A 19,211-nucleotide genomic window follows, 5' to 3' on the forward strand; every position below is an offset into this window, starting at 1 on the left:
AGGCCCCCAGGGTGTCCCCACTTCCAGTGACAGACTCAAGCAGCTGGTAGGTCCACCTACCAAGAGCTAGAAAAGCAAAATACGGTTTAAAAGAGGTTCTTAGGCAGCCACAATCCAAGATTTCAAACAAAGGGGAAGCCCAGTGAGGGAGCTAGAGACTGAGAGGGCTGCTCCTTCCCTCGGGGCATCTGAGCAAAGCCCACTCTGCGAAGAAAAGGCAGGGAAAAGGTCAAGCAGAGGGGGCTGGCTAACACAGCTCTGGACGGTTCCTTGGGCTGGGGAGACAAAAATTTGAGCGCAGGCCTGATGAGTCAGTCCGGATGTCAGAAAACGTACCCAACACTCTGCCCAAACTGGCTAAGCGCTGAGTATCAGCCACCTCGTGGTGTTCAGGAGACAGTCGGTGGGCTTCAAAACATGCTGAGAAGGGAGGCACCGCAGGCTTCCAGACCGAGATGCTGGAAAGCTCCTCCCTGGGGTCGCGGAGAAGGTGGGTGAAGGCTGCTGAGACTGAGCTTACAAGGACCCCCCAGCCTCAAGTCCCTGAGGCCCAGAGTGAACAGACAGCTCTGTCCCCACTGGAGGTCTGCATCAGAGGAAACTCTGGAGAAGGCAGCATCACTCAGAACCTCTAGGGTTTTCCAAACATAATGTCCACGTGCAAGCAAAAAAGCAAAAGAGGGTGTAACAACAAAGAGGACCAAGAGAAAAGGAACTGAACCAGATCCAGAGGCATCAGATGTATATCAGCATATCAGAGTATGCTAGAGGAATCAGATGCAAACCTCACCAGTTCGAAAATATACTTGAAAAAAGGAAACATTTCTGAGAATCAAAACCGACTCTAGAACTTTACAATAACAGTGACTGAATGTAAGAACTCAGTCTCTGGGCTTAACTTCAGATTGGACGTAGCTGAGGAGAGGATCAGTGAACTGAAAGATCAATCGTTTAAAATATATATATGTATATAAGAGGGAAAAAGTATAGAATATATTGAAGGAGCCTGTCGTTACACTACGCTGTTAAAAACTATCAATGGGGACACTCATGGTGGAGAAAAGACAGAAAGGGGAATAAGAAATGCCTCCAGGGGTTGAAACTAAAGAGCCTCTTAATGAAAGTGAAAGGGGAGAGTGAAAAAGCTGGCATAAAACTCAACATTCAAAACATGAAGATCATGGCATCCGGCCCCATCACTTTGTGGCAAATAAATGGGGAAACAATGGAAACAGTGACAAACTTTATTTTCTTGGCTCCAAAATTACTGCAGATGGTGAAATTAAAAGATCCTTGCTCCTTGGAAGGAAAGCTATGACAAACCTAGACAGCATATTAAAAAGCAGAGACATAACTTTGCCAACAAAGATTCATTTAGTCAGAGCTATGGTTTTCCAGTAGTCATGTATGGATGTGAGAGTTGGCCCATGAAGAAGGCTGAACGCCAAAGAATCAATGCTTCTGAAGTGGGGAGTTGGAGAAGACTCTTGAGAGCCCCATGGACTGCTAGGAGATCCAATCAGTCAATCCTAACGCAAATCAGTCCTGAATATTCATTGGAAAGACTGATGCTGAAGCTCCAATACTTTGGCCACCTGATGCGAAGGACTGACTCACTGGAAGAGAACCTGATGATGGGGAAGACTGAAGGCAGGAGGAGAAGGGGACGACAGAGGATGAGCTGGTTGGATGGCATCACCAACTCGATGGACATGAGCTTGAGCAAGCTCCGGGAGTTGGTGATGGACAGGGAAGCCTGGCATGCTGCAGTCTGTGGGGTCGCAAGGGGTCAGACACTGAGCGACTGAACTGATTGACAGGGAGTTGGCTCAAGAATCAGACCAGTGACTCAAAAATGAAAACCACACATTGGTTTCAGCAGCTCTGTGGGTGCCTAAGGCAAAAGAAAATGTTCAAGTGCTCAGAGGAAATATGGTGTGGCTTTGAATGGCACAAAAGCACTGAGAGCTGACTTTCCCAGAACAAGGAAGTCAGAAGATCATGGACTGGCATCTGTAAAGTGCTGAAAAGCAAATAACCACCAACGTGGAATTCTACACCCAACAAAAACACTCTTCAAACGTGAAAGCAAAATAAAGACTTTTAGGGCAAATGGAAATGACACAACTCATCACCCACACACATGAACTAAAGAAAATATTAAGGCAGTGCTTTGGGAAAAAGAAAAGTAGTCTCTGACGGAAATATAAAAAACAAGTAAAGACCAACAGTGAGGTAACTGTGAGGGTGAATGTTAACTCTACAAAACAGTGATGTTAACGCCAAAAATATATCTAACAGTTTAAAGGAGAACAGTGACAAGGAGGAAACAGCCGTGTCAGGGAGGTGGTAAGAGTACTAACCTAGGCTTGAATGTAAAACACACGCCGTGTCTGCGAATGTGAACCCAACAACCTGGCAGAGGAGCCCAGAACTAGAGAAACACCTCATACTTCTCAAAGAAGGCAAGAGCAAAGAGCACAGACTAGGTGGGACAAATAGAAAACACACAGCAACTGGGTGTCTACACACTGAATATCAGCATTATGAACACACCAAATACTCTCATTAAAAGATAAAGTGTCAAAATGATTCCAGTGAAAACTATACGCTATACACAGGGGTCCATGTTAAGATGGAAGGTCTTTTAGACAGGCGAAAGTAAAAGATACCCAGGCCAACCAGGACAGAAAACTGACGTGGCAACATCACTGTCAAATAGTGTCTAAAGAAAGAAGCATCTCTAGCGATAAATGGAGCATCTCATACTGACACAAGTGCAGTCTAGCAAGAAGATGAGGATTCTAAATTGGAGTGTACCTTGCCATGGGCGGAGTTCCTCACATGTGATCAAGTGTACCTAATAACATGACCTCAAAATATCAATACATAAAACTGAGAGAAACAGAAAAGGAGTAACAGCCGAGTTCATAATCCCAGTGGGAGACGTTAAAGACACATCTCTCGTGGAACCAGGCCCCCTGGTACGTAGTCACCTGTAGCCATGAAGTACCTGAAATGCGGCTGGCTCTACAATGAGATGCGCTGCAAGCCTGAAACACACACTGGATATTAAAGACTTAGCATGAAAAAAAGACCGTGAACTATTTCATTAGGGTTTATCATATTGATTGCACACGGAAATGATAACATTTGGGGTGTGTTAAAATAAAATATATTACAGGTAATTTCACCTACTTCTGCTTTTACTCAACGTGGCTACCGGAGTCTGAATTACATGAGTGACAAACCTGATGTAACTGATACACTCGGAACATTGCGTTCCCATGGATACATATTCTTTTAAAGAGCCCATGGAACGTATAAGAAAAAGAATATGCATTGGGCCATTAGGAAAGCTCGAATTATGTCAAAGGACTGAAACAATGCAGGGTCTACCTAGGGATTGCAATGGGCTGACGGTTTATGGGCCCTCAAACTTCACCCCACACGTGGTGATGATCCGAGGAGGCAGGCACTCTGGGAGGACAGGGGTCAGGCCAGGAGGGAATGGGCTCCTGTGCCGCGAGGACAGGGAGAAGCAGCAGGCAGTCTAGGAACCAGGAAACAGGCCTCACCAGATGTGGCACCTGCTGGTGATCTTGGGACTCCCCAGCCTCCAGGCCTACAAGAAACAACTTTCTGTTGTTTATCAGCTAGTCTACAGTATTTACAAAATAGCCCAAAAAGACGAAGATGGGGCTCTTCATGGAACTAAGGTAGAAATCAAAAAAGGGTCACTAGAAAAACCTCCCCAAACATTGGGAAGTTAAATCACATACTGCTTGGAAGAATTTCATGAGTAATAATTTAAGAAAACAATGAAAATGAGAAAATACTTTTCCATGAAAATAATGAAAAGCTGGCTTCTCAAACTTGTGGGATGCAGCGAACTGTGTTTAGAGGGTAACTTAAAGCCTTAAACACATATACTGGAAAAGAAGGAAGGCTAAAAATCAATTAAGCCTCTATCCCTAGAAACCAGAAAAAAGGGAAAGCAAACGAAACACAAGGCAGATGGGGAAAAAAGGAGCAGAAAATAAGGAAACAGAAAGCAAATATGAATTTTATTAAAAACAAAGCCAAAAGTTGGCTCTTTGGAAGGACTGATAAAACTGATAAACCCCTAGAGAGACTTATTAAGAAAAAAGAGACAAAGCACAAATCACCAGCATCGAGGAGTTTTAAAAGGGGAGACAACACATCTTGCAGATAAGAAAGATATTATGAACCATAGTTCACTTACTAACTGGAGAGTCTGCTCGCCTCAATAAATTCCTTGCAGGGGGGAAATGCTTTACTGAAATAGACCCGAGAAGACATACAAAATCAGAAAAGTTTATTTGCAGGAAAAAAATTACATCTGAAATTAAAAGCCTCCCCACAATGAAACCAACTGGTTTTGCCAATCAATTCTTCCAAAAATCTAGGGAAGAAAGTAATCTCACAGGAATTCTCAGGGTTAACAAGGAACACTCTCCAACCTTGTTTTATAAGACTAGCATAACCTTGATACTAAAACCAACCAGGAAGAAGTACAAGAAAGGAAAATTACAGACTCTGAGTATGATGAAATAATCCTAAATAAAACGCTAGCAAATAAAATGCAACAGAAGGAGAATGCATCGAGATCAGGTTGGGCTTGTTTTAGAATCACAGAATTTTTAACAGTTAAACCATGACATAAAAGAAAAATCACTTGTTTCAAAATCTGCAGAAAATAAACTTAAGAAAATTTAATGTGATAATTTTAGTTCATGACTAAGAAAAAACTCTCAGTAAACTAACACAGAAGAATTTACATATTTTGATTAAAATATCTACAAAAAAGCTGATATCCTGTGTGATGGTGAAATACTGAAGGCTTTTCCTCTGATAATGGGACAGAGACAAGGATACTTATTCTCATTACTTCTGTTCACCACTGGACTGGAGATCCTAGTCCGTACAATAAGGCAAGAAAAAGGAAAGGGTTATCACAGTTGCAAAGGCGGGGAAAAAAGCACTTATATGCAGACATAATTGTGTATACCTAAAAAAATACAACTAGAATGATTTGAAGTAAATGGACTTACCAAGGGAATATAGAAAAGTCAATTCTATCTCTATTAGGAATTTATAATGGCACTGTAAATGTCAAGATATCTAATTAAACGTGCAAGACATACAGTAAACTACAAACTTCTAAGATAAATTAAAGAAGATCTTAAAAAATGGAGAGCTATCTATATTGTGTTCATGGATTATAAGCACGACATAAAAGACACACACACACAGAGTTAACCGTGTGAGGCGATGCATCTGTTGGGCAATTATTCCATGACGTCTATGGGCATCAAGTCATCAGAGTGTAGACTTCAAATACACAAACGGTGTCTGTCAGTGACCCCTTAGTGAAGCTGGGGGTCTAAAATCAGTGCCTGGCACCTGGTAGCTGGCAGGTGAGGGAACCCGGGTTCACGTGCAGGCTGTACACACTCTTCATCAGAGGTGAGACCAGAAGCAACCCAGCAACTCTCCATTTTTCTTTCCTGTTTTGCTCTGTTCCCCTTGCCATTTGTGTCTAACAGATTCCCAGCATCGAGTGAGCAGCGTCAATGCAGCAATGATGTTTCCCCATCTAAGGCAGGAGCGTGTAACACCAGCAGACTTCCCAATCGCCCTGAGATAATTGGGGTGCCCCATCACAACAGAAAGCAAAGAAACACGACATGCCCCGAGAGAGAGCTGCCCGACGGCAGCGGGAACTAGGTCCACCAGACGTCTCAAGGGGAACCCCGAGATGTGGAGCCCACGCTGCGCCCCTCAGCTTGAGGCCACACTTGCCTTTCCCCCATTCTGGGGGTCCTGGCAGAAGAAAGCCAGGCCATGGGAAGGGGTGGTGTGGCCGGCCCGGGGGACTCAGGGCAGGACTGACTCGGGTCGGCGCTGAGCTCCACATCCAGTCACCACCCTTGGAGTGTACAAAACTCTTGGGATCACTGTAGGTTTTTGGCAAAAAGCAATGGAGCCAAACTCACTAAGGATGCCTTTTAAGGAAAAAGCCTCACTGAGGATTCCCTCAGCACCAGCCTCAGCCCCTAGTGAGATGCAGACTCCTGGTCATCCATGGCTGTGCCCACAACCCACCAGCTCCAGGGAAAGACTCTGCCTTCTCTTCTCTGTGCACCATGAACCTGCACACAGTGGGCCTTCAGAACCTCAGGAGACTCACCCCACCCCCACGATAGCCAGAACCCTCCCCAGGCATTAAAACAGCTGTGGAGTCACTTTGGCCCAAGCCCTGGTTACGGATCCCTGGAGCCCACTATAGCCTCTACAGCGTGATTAGTCAGGTCCTTTATGCACAGATTCCTGCCTCTCAGATCCGAGCTTTGGATTCATGGTCAGCTCTGTCCCTCCCGTGGCAGCCAGGTGGGCCACAATGCAGACAAAGGAGCTCAGGAGCTGAGTGTCAAGGGAAGCATTGAAAGGACAGTGATGGATGTGACCTGTTGCAAACTGAAGGAGGGTCCCTGCATGTCTCAGAAACGGCCTCTGGTGTGCAGGTGTGGAGGAGGGCCCCCACGGTGCAAAGGAAAGAGAGGTACTCAGGGACAAAGGCTCTTGGCCTCTCCGGTAGCAGCTGCAGGTGGTAGCTCGTGAACAGTGGACAGCCAATGTGGTCACATCAGCGTGACGCTTATTCCCTCACAAAGAGAGAGAAAGGGGGCAGGGTGTGGGAGTACCCGGAGGGTGTGGTGGGAGGATGAAGGGAGGTGTCCCTCCTCTCTTCAGTCAAATTGCTTTTGTGAGAGTCAGGGCTGCTCGAAGGCAGTTACCAAGTCAAGTCCCCACAGTATCCAGTGTGCGCTGGTGCCTTAGCCCCTGTCACATGGACAAGCCGCACCATAGGCCTTCCCTGAGTTCTAACAGAAGGATCTGGGGGTTTTGTCTGGGTACACGCTCCCTTGCTGTAGCTGTGTTACCCCCTTCTTTGAGCCCCCGTTTTGTCCTCTAGATAAAGGACATCGATTGCTACCTTAGCAGGTTGCCAGCTTAATCCCATGAAGACTAATTAGGGTAATCCTACAATGAATAGCTGCCCTTAAGAGATATCAGTGAATAGCTGGCCTTAAGAGATACTGGGCTTCCCTGATAGCTCTGCCGGTAATGAATCCTCCTGCCATGAGGAGACCCCGGTTTGATTCCTGGGTCGGGAATGCTGACCTGCTACAGAAGGGACAGGCTACCCACTTCAGTATTCTTGGACTTCTCTTGTGGCTCAGCTGGTAAAGAATCTGCCTGCAATGCGGGAAACCTGGGTTCAGTCCCTGGACTGGGAAGATCCCCTGGAGAAGGGAAAGGCTACCCACTCCAGTATTCTGGCCTGCAGAATTCCATGGACTGTATAGCCCATGGGGTTGCCAAGAGTTAGACACGACTGAGGGACTTTCACTTCACTTTCAAGAGATATGACCTGAATCCAGATTAAACTGGAGTCGCCCAGTGTCATCTGGCATTTCTTCCCTGAAGCCAGCAAAACCCACACAGGAGCATTTCCAGGGTCTCCAGGTAGCCAGCTGGACAGAAAATCCAGCGTGGTTCACACAAGCTGACAGACAAGCAGGGGAGGACTCACGGGCAGACGGCTTCCCTCCGGTCTCAGGGGGAGCTCCGGGACCACAGCAGGAACCGGCACTCTCAGCCCCTGGGCTCAGCAGCGCCCTCCTTCTCAGGCCGGCGGCTCTGCCCTAAGGGGCGCGGGAAGGTCACTAACTGCCCCAGGCTGACCTCACGCCCCCTCCCAGGGCGGCAGCCTGACCTCACACGACCCCACCCTTTCCGGCAGACCCAGCCCTCCTCTTCCCTGGATTCCAGCGTGAGGCCCGGCCCTGGGCCCCGATTGGTCAACGGCCCAGTCCTGAGCCACTCACGGTGGCCAGGGAGGATGGAGCACACCGATTGGCCAGGTCCAGGTCATGTGACCTTACTCTCCAGGGTACGTGCGAGCCGCTCACCCTGTGTCAGGGGTAGAGATAGTGTGATGCCCCCAGAGCAGGGCTGGGAGTCCAGTCCACGTGTCCGTGTGCTCAGTGTCCTGGGACGTGACTGCACATCCTCTCTACACACTGCTTTGTCCTCTGCAGACGAAACATTCATGACCCACCTCTTCCCTTCCCAAGCGCTGTTTCACACACCCGCATTCAAGGGAGCAAGACCTCCTGTTTGAAGGTAGGTTTGGAGATCCCCTCTTAACCTCTGGGCTTGTTTCTTGTATTGCTACCGCTGCTACTGCTAAGTCACTTCAGTCGTATCCGACTCTGTGCGACCCCATAGACGGCAGCCCACCAGGTTCCCCCATCCCTGGGATTCTCCAGGCAAGAACACTGGAGTGGGGTGCCATTGCCTTCTTCGGTTTCTTATATTATGTTAGAATAATGTATTCAGTCTAAAAACCCCCACGAGCGCCACCATATGCTGCTTTGCCTATTCAAGATTCTCAGCTGTTCTGAGGGAGAAGGCAATGGCAACCCACTCCATTACTCTTGCCTGCAAAGTCCCATGGGTGGAGGAGCCTGGTAGGCTGCAGTTCATGGGGTCGCAGAGAGTCCGACAGGACTGAGCGACTTCCCTTTCACTTTTCTCTTTCATGCATTGGAGAAGGAAATGGCAACCCACTCCAGTGTTCTTGCCTGGAGAATCCCAGGGACAGGGGAGCCTGATGGGCCTGGTGGGTCTATGGGGTCGCACAGAGTGGGACACGACTGAAGCTACTTAGCAGCCCCAGCTGTTGTGAGGGCATGGCCCAGGGGCCTCCCAAAGGGAATGAATTTTGTCCAAGGAAGCACCTGAGAGGCTGAATCACTGAATCACTTTGCTGTACACTGTAAATAAACAAATTATTGTAAATCAACAGTACCTCAATTTAAAGAAAAGATATTCCCTCATCAAAAATTTTTCACAATTTTGTAAAGTTTGTCCTTCAATTGTTGGTTTTTAATATGTGTCTAATTGGTTTGGTGGTGTTTTGTGAGGTAGGGATCCAACTTACCTTCGCACATGGATACCAGATTATCCCAATGGGACGATTCCTTTGTCCCTGAATAATTGAATATTTTTTAATTTATTAACTGAAATTATTAAATTAAATTATTAATTTAATTATTAAATATTAAATAGCTTTATTACATTAATATTTTAAATTTATCAATTGTGTTGAATATGTTAATTTAATTAATTATTAAATATGCATTAATATTTAATTTAAATAATATTTCCATTATTGTGCTTGATTTATTCATATTTTCTATTTCTTCCTGGTTCAGTCTTAGAAGATTGTACTTTTCTAAGAATTTGTCCGTTTGTTCCAGGATACCCATTTTATTGTCATGCAGTTATTTCTAATTGTCTCTTATGACCCTTTCTCTTTCTGTGTTGTCTGTTGTAACGTCTCCTTTTTCATTTCAAGTTGCTTTGAGTCTTCTCCCTGTTTTTCTTGATGAGTCTGGCTAATGATTTGTCAATTTTGTTTTTGTTCTCCAAGACATATCTTATTCCTTTATTGATCTTTAGTGGTGTTTCCTTCATTTCCGTTTAATTCTGCTCTGCTCTTTATGATTTCTTTCCTTCTGCTAACTTTGGAGGTTTTGTGGCCATTTTCTTCTTTTTCTAGGTTCTTTAGGTGTTAGATTAGGTGTTTCTTTGATATTCTTTTCATTTCTTGAGGCAGGCTTCTTGTATTGCTATAAACTTCCCTCTTAGCATTGATTTATTGCATCACATAGGGTTTGGGTTGTCATTTATTCATTGCCATTTGTTTTTAGGTATTTTTAAATGTCCTCTTTGATTTCTTCAGTGACCTGTTTGATTTCTCCATGTGTTTGTGTTTTTTACAACTTTTCCTATAAATGATCCCTATTTCTTTGGAAGGAATGAGGCTAAAGCTGAAACTCCAGTACTTTGGCCACCTCATGCGAAGAGTTGACTCATTGGAAAAGACTCTGATGCTGGGAGGGATTGGGGGCAGGAGGAGAAGGGGACGACCGAGGATGAGATGGCTGGATGGCATCACGGACTCAGTGGACGTGAGTCTGAGTGAACTCCGGGAGTTGGTGATGGACAGGGAGGCCTGGCGTGCTGTGATTCATGGGGTGGCAAAGAGTCGGACACGACTGAGTGACTGAACTGAACTGAATCATGTATCAGTGTGATCAGAAAAGATGCTTGGTGTGATTTCAGTTTCTTAAATTTGGCAAGGCTTGATTTGTGACCCAAGATGTGATCCATTCCCTAGAGTGTTTCATGTGCACTTGGGAAAAAAAAAATGTATCCTGCTGTTTGGTGGTGGAATATGCTAAAGATATCAAAAGGTCCATCTAGTCTAGTGTGTGATTTAAGGCTCATGTTTCTATATTCATTTTCTCTGTGGATGATCTGTCCCTTGGTATAAGTGGGGTGTTAAAGTCCCCCAGTATTATTTTCTTCCTGTCGCTTTCCCGTTCTATGGTTGTCTGTATTTGTCTCCCGTATTCAGGTGCTCCTGTGTTGGATGCGTGTGTCTTATTATTGCAATATCTTCTTCCTGGATTGATCTCTTTATCATTATGTAGTGTCCCTCCTTGTCTCTTGTAATAGTCTTTATTTAAAAGTCTATTTTATCTGATATGAGAATTGCTACGCCAGCTTTCTTTTGATTTCCATTTGCATAGAATCCCTTTTTCCAGGCCCTCAGATTTAGTGTGTGTGTGTTCCCTAGCTCTGAGGTGGATGTATTATCGACAACGTTTATATGGGGCTTGTTTTTGTTTCCATTCAGCCAGTCTGTGTTTCAGTTGGGCCATTTAATCCATTTATAGGTAAGGGAATTATTGATATGCATGATACTATTATTATTTACTTTATTTTCTGTTTTTCTTCCCATGTCTATTCACTCCCTTCTATTTCCTGCCTACAGAGCATCCTTTAATATTTGTTGTAAAGCTACTTTGGTGGTGCTGAATTTTTTAACTTTTGCTTCTTTGTAAAGGTACTGAGTTCTTTGCTTCTGAGTGAGGTCCTAGCTGGTTGGAGTAATCTTGCTGGTAAGTGTTTCCCTTTTATAACTTTAAGTGTATCATGCCACACCCTTCTGGCCTGCAGCATTTCTTCGGAAAGATCAGCTGTTAAACTCATGGGGATTCCCTTGTTATTTGTTGCTTTTCCCTTTCTGCTTTTAATATTTTCTCTTTTTGCTGAGTTTTTCTTAGTTTGATTAGTATATGTCTTGGCATGTTTCTCCTTTGGTTTACCCTGTGTCGGACTCTCTGTGCTTCTTGGACCTGGGTGTGTTTCCTTCCACAATGTAGGGAAATGTTCAGCCATGTTTCTTCAAGTGAGAGTTTATCTTTCTCTCTCTCTTCTCCTTGAATTCCTATAATGTGAATACTATCTGCTTGATATTATCCACCAAATGCCTTAAACTATCCTTAATTTTTTGCCTTATTTTTTTCTTTTTGGAGCTCAGATCAGGTGATTTCCACTACTCTGTATTTCTTTTTCTTCTTTTAAATATAAATGTATTTATTTTCATTGGAGGCTGACTGCTTTACAGTGCTGTAGTGGTTCTGCCGCACATTGACATGAATCCGCCGAGGGTGCACATGTGCTCCCCATCCTGAGGCCCCGCCCCTCCCTCTGGGTCAGCTGGTGCACCAGCAGGCACTGCTCTGTGTGTCAGCTTACTGATCTGTCCTCTGAATCATCCAATCTGTTGACTCATCTGCTGTATTTTTCATGTCAGTTATTGTATTCTTCCATTATAATCAGTTCTGTTTTATACTTATTGCCTCTTTGTGGAGTTCTCACTCCGTTCTGTCATGCTTCCCCTGATAGAAGTAAATGTCTTTTATTCGTTTATTTACTGGGTCCACTGGGTCTTGCTGTGTCATTGGCTTTCTCTAGTTGCATAGAGTGGGGGCTGCCCTCAGTTTTGGTGCATGGGCTTCCCATCGTGCTGGCTTCTCTTGTGGTGGAGCACAGGCTCTAGGGTGCATGAGTTCGACAGCTGGGACGTGCAGCTTTACTTGCCCCGCAGCCTGGGATCTTAGTTCCCAGACCACGGGTTGAACCCTTGTTGGCTACCTTGTCAGGAAAATCTTAACAAATGAACCAGCAGGGAAGACCCAGTAAATATCTTTATGACCCTTACTTTGCAGTCGTTTGATGTAGATTACTGATCTCCATCTTGTTTAGTTCTTTTCCTGAGTTTATGTCTTAGCTGTTCCTTTAGCATAGATACTTTGTCTCTTTGTTTTGCCTTTTTGTTTTATGCATTAATATTAGGTAGATGAACTATGTCTCCATGTTGAATAAGTGGATTTTTGTAGTGTCTCCTATGCAGCCCAAAGGAACAGTTCCCCCAGGTCACCAGAGACAGGAAATCCAGGGTGTCTCCTGTGCAGGCTGAGTGTGGTGTCCTGTTAGTTATACCCGCGTTGCTTTGGGCTTGCTGGTGGGTCTGGCTGGCCCCCAGTGCAGCTAAATGTGAGCCCCACCTCAACAGTTGCAGATGTACTTCTGGCTGGAGCTGACCTGGAGTGGGAATCACCTTGAGGGGATGCAAGTGACAGCTGAGTCCACCCACTGTGAGTGGTAGGAAAGGAGGCTATTGTGGGGGAATCCAGGCCTTTGGGGTGAAGCCATTTTGGAGGAGCGTTGTGGGCATGGCTGGGCTGGATATGTCTGTTCCACAGGGAATACAGAGACATAGCAGGGCAAGCAGTGCTAGGAAGGTAAGTGGGGAATGTCAGAAAAGGCTCTTGCTAGCACTGGGACAGCTGGCTACAGGGAGGAGCTTTTTAAATGTCATCTATGGGGATGACCCAGAGAGATGTTGTGGGGAGGGAGGTGGGAGGGGGGGTCATGTTTGGGAATGCATGTAAGAATTAAAGATTTTAAAATTTAAAAAATTAAAAAAAAAAAAAAGAAACTGTAAAAAAAAATAAATAAATAAATAAAAAATAAATGTCATCTATCAGTGATTTCATCCCTGGAGAAAGTTTCAAGAAATCCTTGCCCCTTTGGCTCGTGTCCTAAAATTAGTACATACTTCTCTTTCCCATGTGACCTGTGGCTACATTGAGCGTCATTACTGACAACATTCAGCTTCAGTAAGTTTGGCACTAACCTGTTAAGCGTGGGGTCTTGGCTTACCACAGCCCCCTGCTCTCTCCCAGACATAGCTCTGCTGGTTTGAAACCGAGATATGAGGGCTCGTCTTCCTCATTAGGGTCACCAGGGCTCAGGTGCTCAGCATGTCCTCCCAGGGAAGATACCAAGTTGCTGATGTCCCCTCCTAATTCTGGGTCACCCATCAGGAGTATGGGTCCTGACTAGACTCTATCTCTCCCTTCCAATGCATCTCCATATTGTTTTTTCTTCACATCCTTAGTTGTGGAAGAGCTAGTCTGCTAATTTTCAGGTTGGCATCTGGGTTTTCCGTGTGAGGAAGCTCTCAGAATAGAATAGAATAAGTGTCTCAAAAAGAGCCACTTCAATTTCTGTGGAAGCTCTCTCCTTGTTTAAGTCAGTGGTTGTCAAAGTGTCATCACTGGACCAGTGTGTTAGCATCACCTAGGAAGTGGTTAAAACTCGAGATTCTCAAGGTCCACCCTGATCTACTGTATGAGACACTCGGAATCATTCCTCCAAGCCTTACACATGCTCAACACTAAATCAACCGGAAACACATCTTCCCCAAGGTTCTGGGACCACTGTGCCCCTTAGGTTTAACCAGCTACTACTGTTTTGCAATTCTGAGGAATTTTAGGAATTTGGGGGGCATGTTTCACCACTCTCACTTGGAAGATACTAAGGAATATCGAATAAGTTGGACACAATACTTCTCTCTCGTCACCCACTGTGAGAGTTCTTAGTACATAAAGTAAAACTAAAGGACAATTTGATTGGTAAAGAAAATCATACATCAGGTTGGAACGGTGCAGATGCCGCATTAAGATCAAGGTCTTGTACAAGGTTCATGGGAGTACAGGATGTACGGATATTTTGTAAACTTCATGGAAAAGAAACAAGGGTGGGGCAGAGTAGCCACTGACTTCAGTGACCCCCTACTGCTTAGCTGGGCACCTTCGTGCAGGTGTGATCACCACTGGACCCTGGGAAGAGCGCTTCACCCCTTGAACTGTGAGGCTCCCTGGCAGGCTGGCCTGGGACCTCCTGGGCACCCTCACCTGCTGCTGCTTCCTGAACTGGCCACGTTTTCTCCCTCTGCCTTCATCTCCTCCGCCTTCATCTCCTCCACTTTTGTGGGGTTGCCAATACCTTGTGGTCTGTGCTGGGCCAAGGAAGACTCACCTTTGCCCTTCCGAACTCTACTGGCCGCCTGATGGCACATCATCCTCCCGTGATCGTGACTCTGCCCTGATGGGAGAGTGCTGTGTTCACTCACAACTGATGTACTCTCTTTCAGCTAAAGAAGGAATCTGTTCTAATCATGCCTTTTAGGTGGCTGGATTTACCAAACAGAAATACAGGAATCCCAGTTAAATCTGAATTTTAGGGAAACAATGAAAACTTTTTTTTTCTTTTTTTCTTTTTAGTAAAAGTCCATCTCCTGCCATACTTGGGATGTACTTAGACTAAAAACTTATTCACTGAAAACCAAATTTAACTAGATGTCTTGTGTTTCACCTGACAGGCTTACTCCCAAGGTAAAGGGGTTCCCATTTTAGCTTCCCATCCTAGGAGTGGCACTTTGTCTTAGAAACGAATGTATTTAGTCCCTGAGGCGGACCCGAATGATGCACGAGGGAGTGTGCGTGTGCGCACTCGTGTGTGGGAGCTGTTCATGTTATCAGCAGCCTATTATTCATATATCCATAGAAACAAGAATGTAGCAAGGGGAGGTGGGAGGGAGAGTCGAGAGGGATGGGACATACGTAACCTACGGGTAATTCAGATTGATGTCTGGCAGAAATCGAGCGATACTGCACAAAATTAACTTTAAGTTAAAAAGAACATAGCAAGGTGGTCAGGAAAGTATGAAAAAAAGATTTCTCATAGAGATTTATCCTCAACTCCATGTACATCTGGGAGCAGGCTGTCCACCATCATCAGACCCTCCCCCAGCATGAGCCACTAGCCCAGCATCAGCCCCTAGTCCAGCATCAGATGTGCCCCCCAGCATCAGGCCCGAGTCCAGAATCAGACCTTCCCCCAGCATCAGGCCTTTCCCAAGCATCAGGTCCTCCTCCAGCGTCAGACACCTCCTCAGCATCAGGCCTTTGTCCAGCACCAGACCCTAGTCCAGCATCAGGCTCTAGTCCACCATCACATCCTAGTCCAGCATGAGGCCCTCCCGCACCCTCAGACCCTCCCCCACCCTCCGACCCTTCCCCAGTATCAGGCCCCCCACCTCCAGTATGAGGTGTGGGAGCCCCACTTGTGTGACGCTCCTGAACACACTCAGGCAGCCCCAGAGCAGCAGGACAATAGCTCTTGCAGGAGGTGCATCTTTAGGAATCACCTGCGGAGCAGCAGCAGCTGGGGTCTGTCCAGGCCAAGGAGAGGCAAAGAGAGGCACTTGTGCAGGAGGCTCTGGAGGCTGTGGGCACGTTCCCCAGCTCTGCTTCCTCCCCATGCGGGTTTTGCTCTCCTGCTCCCATGGCACTGTCCTTCCAGATTCAAGGTCTCCTTGACATCTCAAGCCTAAGTCCTGAGTCGCATCCCAGTCCAGCATGGCAGAGGGCTGGGAACACCCAAGCTCAAGGGCTGAAAGGATCCCAGGGGGAGAGCCTGGCCCCAGCGGGTGGCAGGGCAGGGGATGAGGGTGGCCACCCACAGAGGGCCCGAGCAGCACTGGAAGGAGAGCAGTAATGCCTTAGCTCACACGGGGAAGCCGCCCGGCCTGGCACTCAGAGATGTTACCGCCAGCAGCTCTGGGGATACGGGAAGCCCAGTGAGGGACACCACACCACCCGGGCCGTGTGGGTGGGCACTGCTGACCATGGCCTCGGTTTTCATTCCGGTTCCAACTGTCCCTCCAAGGGCGGACGGGCCCCTCTTCCGAATGGCACAGGTGTTTCCTTTATGTGGGACACCACATTCCTGCCTGTCTCTGTGGGCGCTGTTGTCGCTCATCCTCTGTCTTTGTCTTTACAGCCTGTGCTTGCTGCTCTCCCAGTTTACCTTGGGAGCAGCCCGGATTTTCTGCATTTCTAGTTGTCAGCGTCCACTGGGGCTTTCCAGGTGGTGCCAGGGGTAAAGATCCTGCCTGCCAATGCAACAGATAACAAGAGATGTGGGTTCGATCCCTGGGTCGACAAGATGCCCTGGAGGAGGGCATGGCAACCCACTCCAGTATTCTTGCCTGGAGAATCCCATGGACACAGGAGCTAGTGGGCTACAGTCCCCGGGGTCGCAAAGAGTCAGACACGCCTGAAGCAGGGGAGCACACACTCAGGTTTTAGTTCAGTCGCTCAGTTGTGTCCGACTCATTTCCACTCTGGGGACTGCAGCACTCCAGGCTTTCCTGTCCTTCACTAGCTCCTGGAGTTTGCTCCAACTCATGTCCATTGAATCATCATGCCACAGAACCGTCTCATTGCTGCCGCATCCACCAGAGAGGTGGCTGAGGCTCGGGAAAGTGCCTGGGCCCGCCGCGTGGGTGTGAACCTGCCCTCACCACTCCCTGGCTGCGTGACCGTCACTGCGTCCTCCTCTGTAAATTGGGAGGGGGCAGCACCTGCTTGGTAAGGGGCACACACAGCATCAGTATAGAATCAACGCACCATCCATCTCAGCATTGTATTTATTAATACTAGGGATAGCATTTAATAACCTGCTCCTTTTGCTCTCTTGCCACTTAACTGTGCTCCAGACCATATCTGCTCCACTTACCCCTGCAAATCCCACACCCAGCTCAAACAAGACTCAACAGGTTTGTGGCTGAAGAGGCAGGAACATACTGTCCTCAAGGAGATGAAGCCAAGTGAGATGAGGGCCTAATGATAACCTTGTGTGATGAGGGGACCCCAGGAAGACCTGCGTGGCTGTGGGGTGGTGTGGGGGGCATGAGAAGAACCCATGATGAGTTCCTGGGGAAGGTGGCAGGAAGGAGGGCGGGCTGTTCATTGTGGGGTGTCCACAGATTGTATTTCACCCCTCACTGATGAGCACTTAGGCCGTTTCCAAACACGTGTCACTGTTAGGAGGAAACAATCATTGCCCAGCTCCTACTCAATCAAATTCCTAGAATATGTTTCTAGCATTGGAGTACAATCACCTGCTGTATTCATTCCATGCTCCGTTCATCCACCCATCCAGCCAGCCATCTCTTCATCCATCCACCCACTCACTAATCCATCCCTCCATCCATCCATCCATCCACTCACTAACTCATCCGATCATCTCAGACCCACTGAGAGAACAGACACCTCCTCCGCTCCGGCTCCCAGGAGGACCCCCAGCGTGAGTGACAGGAGCCTCGTAGGGACAATGGGGGAGACACAGAAGGGACATGCCTGCAGGCCCTCTTCACTCTGAACAGTGAAGCACCCACCTGGTGCTAACGCCTCCTTGCTGGGGTGTTCAGGCTGGCCCTTTTCCTTCCTATTAAACCAGCGGCAGATGGAGGACTTGATGCCCTTCTTCTTCTGGGATTTCTGCAGCGAGTCCTGCCTGCTGGTGCTATTGCTGGGGTTGTTCTCGGGGCTGTCCTCAGAGCCTGTTGAGCTTTTGGGAGAGAAAACAACCTTTACCGGGCACCCTCGTGCAAACACACACCCCTCCACAAGAGCTACTGAGAGACACGGGTGTCCAGCAACACCCGCGCCTCAACCTCACAGCAGACGGTGGAGTCTCCTTCACCAAACACGCTTCACACGAGCACTGCAGGCTCCCGGACACAGACAACAGCCCCAGGAAGCTGAGATTCTCTGCCTCGAGCTCTCCCCCGAGGAGGGCTTCACTCCAGGCCAGCTGGTGCAGAGGGCGCCCCGACCCTCCCTCAGGGTCGTTGCTCGGCAGGTGACAACGCTCCAGGAGAAGGCGAGCTCCCCTGCTCTGGGCAGTTGCCCCCGCCTCCTGCAGGGTGACTGGCCCTGGCCGTGGCAGGAGAGCGATGGTCACCATGCAGGGCTGCTGGTCAGGTGACCACACGTGCCCTCGATCGCGTGCTGCCTGGCTCAGGACTGGAGCTCAGGTGGTGGTCTAAATGAGGACAGTGTCAGTCACAGGAGGGGACAGAGTCTCCTGAGACGAGACCCCTGAGGAAAAGGGAGGGACCCTCAAGAGCGAACCCGAGAGGTACGGGGCCGTCACCGTCAGGAACGTGCCCCAGGCCAGGCAGACCTCTCTCAAGAGCAGGAAGAAAGCTCCCACAGGAGTCAATCTCTAGAGAAGGACATTTTCTAAAATCACTGAGGTCACTGAGCTCTTCTTCCCCAGGACCTGAAGTTCACCACTAAACACAGGCACTGAACCCAATGGTATTCCTTTAAAATCACCCTTGCAACTCTTTGAAGACAAGAGGTGCAGGGCTCCTGAAACTGACGACGCACACACAGGCCGCTTACTTGTGGGCGTCCCTGATGTCCTCTTGGTTGGCTGTGCGCAGCGACCCTGTGTGCAGGTGGTCCAGCCGAAGGGACCGCGGCATAGCGGGGGTCGAGGTTTTAGTTTTGATAGCAGTCTCAGCATCTCCTACCTCTTCCCATAAAGCTGGCAGCTGAGGGAGTGAGGTAAGTGTAACATTGGCTAACAATAGAGTGTTTTGAAAATGGCAATCACACAGGCTTTACATTATAACCAGAATCTTATCTGAAAATCTATTAGCTATGCTTTCCCACAATTACAAAAAGAAACCCTTGTTCTAGCTTAATGCCACCTTAAGGACTGTCTTGTTCAAGAGAAGCGGGGCTATGGGGCAGCGAGAGCATTTGACTGAGTGCAGAGACCCTGGACGGGAGCCTCCCTGCAGCCTGGCTCTTCCCTCCCTGGAATCCAGTGACCAGACAGCCCTGCCGGGCTGGACAGCAGAGCGACGTCAGCCCCGTGAACCCTGCATGGCATGAACTGCCCTGATGAAAGGACTGTCCTCATCACCAGATGCTGCTCAGAAGCACCACAGCGAGAGTATGAAACCTCTCAGCAAAGCCGTCCAGACCTTTCTGTTTGAAGGAGAAAAAGATACAGCTTGTGCCACCACCCAAGATCATTTGGAGAGATGATAC

The 19,211-nt window shown here is 47.6% G+C and overlaps 1 protein-coding gene across 4 annotated transcripts in view; it reads right to left on the reverse strand.

The window, feature by feature from the left end:
- LOC114112008 (liprin-alpha-1-like) overlaps nucleotides 1-19,211 on the reverse strand; it is a 42,253-nt gene that overhangs the window by 11,990 nt on the left and 11,052 nt on the right. Inside the window, exons 5-7 of one of the 4 annotated variants that reach the window (XM_060405832.1) lie at nucleotides 18,555-18,706; nucleotides 17,540-17,712; nucleotides 15,011-16,252 (exon numbers count right to left, since the gene is read on the reverse strand). The exons of 2 other annotated variants lie outside the window; for them this stretch is intronic. In XM_060405832.1, coding sequence (XP_060261815.1) covers nucleotides 16,197-16,252; nucleotides 17,540-17,712; nucleotides 18,555-18,706 — 381 coding nt within the window. In that variant the 3' untranslated portion in view covers nucleotides 15,011-16,196. Of the gene's footprint in view, nucleotides 1-7,621; nucleotides 7,818-15,010; nucleotides 16,253-17,539; nucleotides 17,713-18,554; nucleotides 18,707-19,211 lie in introns of those variants that run through there. One more of the 4 variants, XM_060405833.1, reaches the window with a different exon arrangement.

The sequence above is a fragment of the Ovis aries genome, chromosome 24 (genome assembly GCF_016772045.2).
Source record: "Ovis aries strain OAR_USU_Benz2616 breed Rambouillet chromosome 24, ARS-UI_Ramb_v3.0, whole genome shotgun sequence".
In the NCBI taxonomy this organism is placed as follows: domain Eukaryota; kingdom Metazoa; phylum Chordata; class Mammalia; order Artiodactyla; family Bovidae; genus Ovis; species Ovis aries.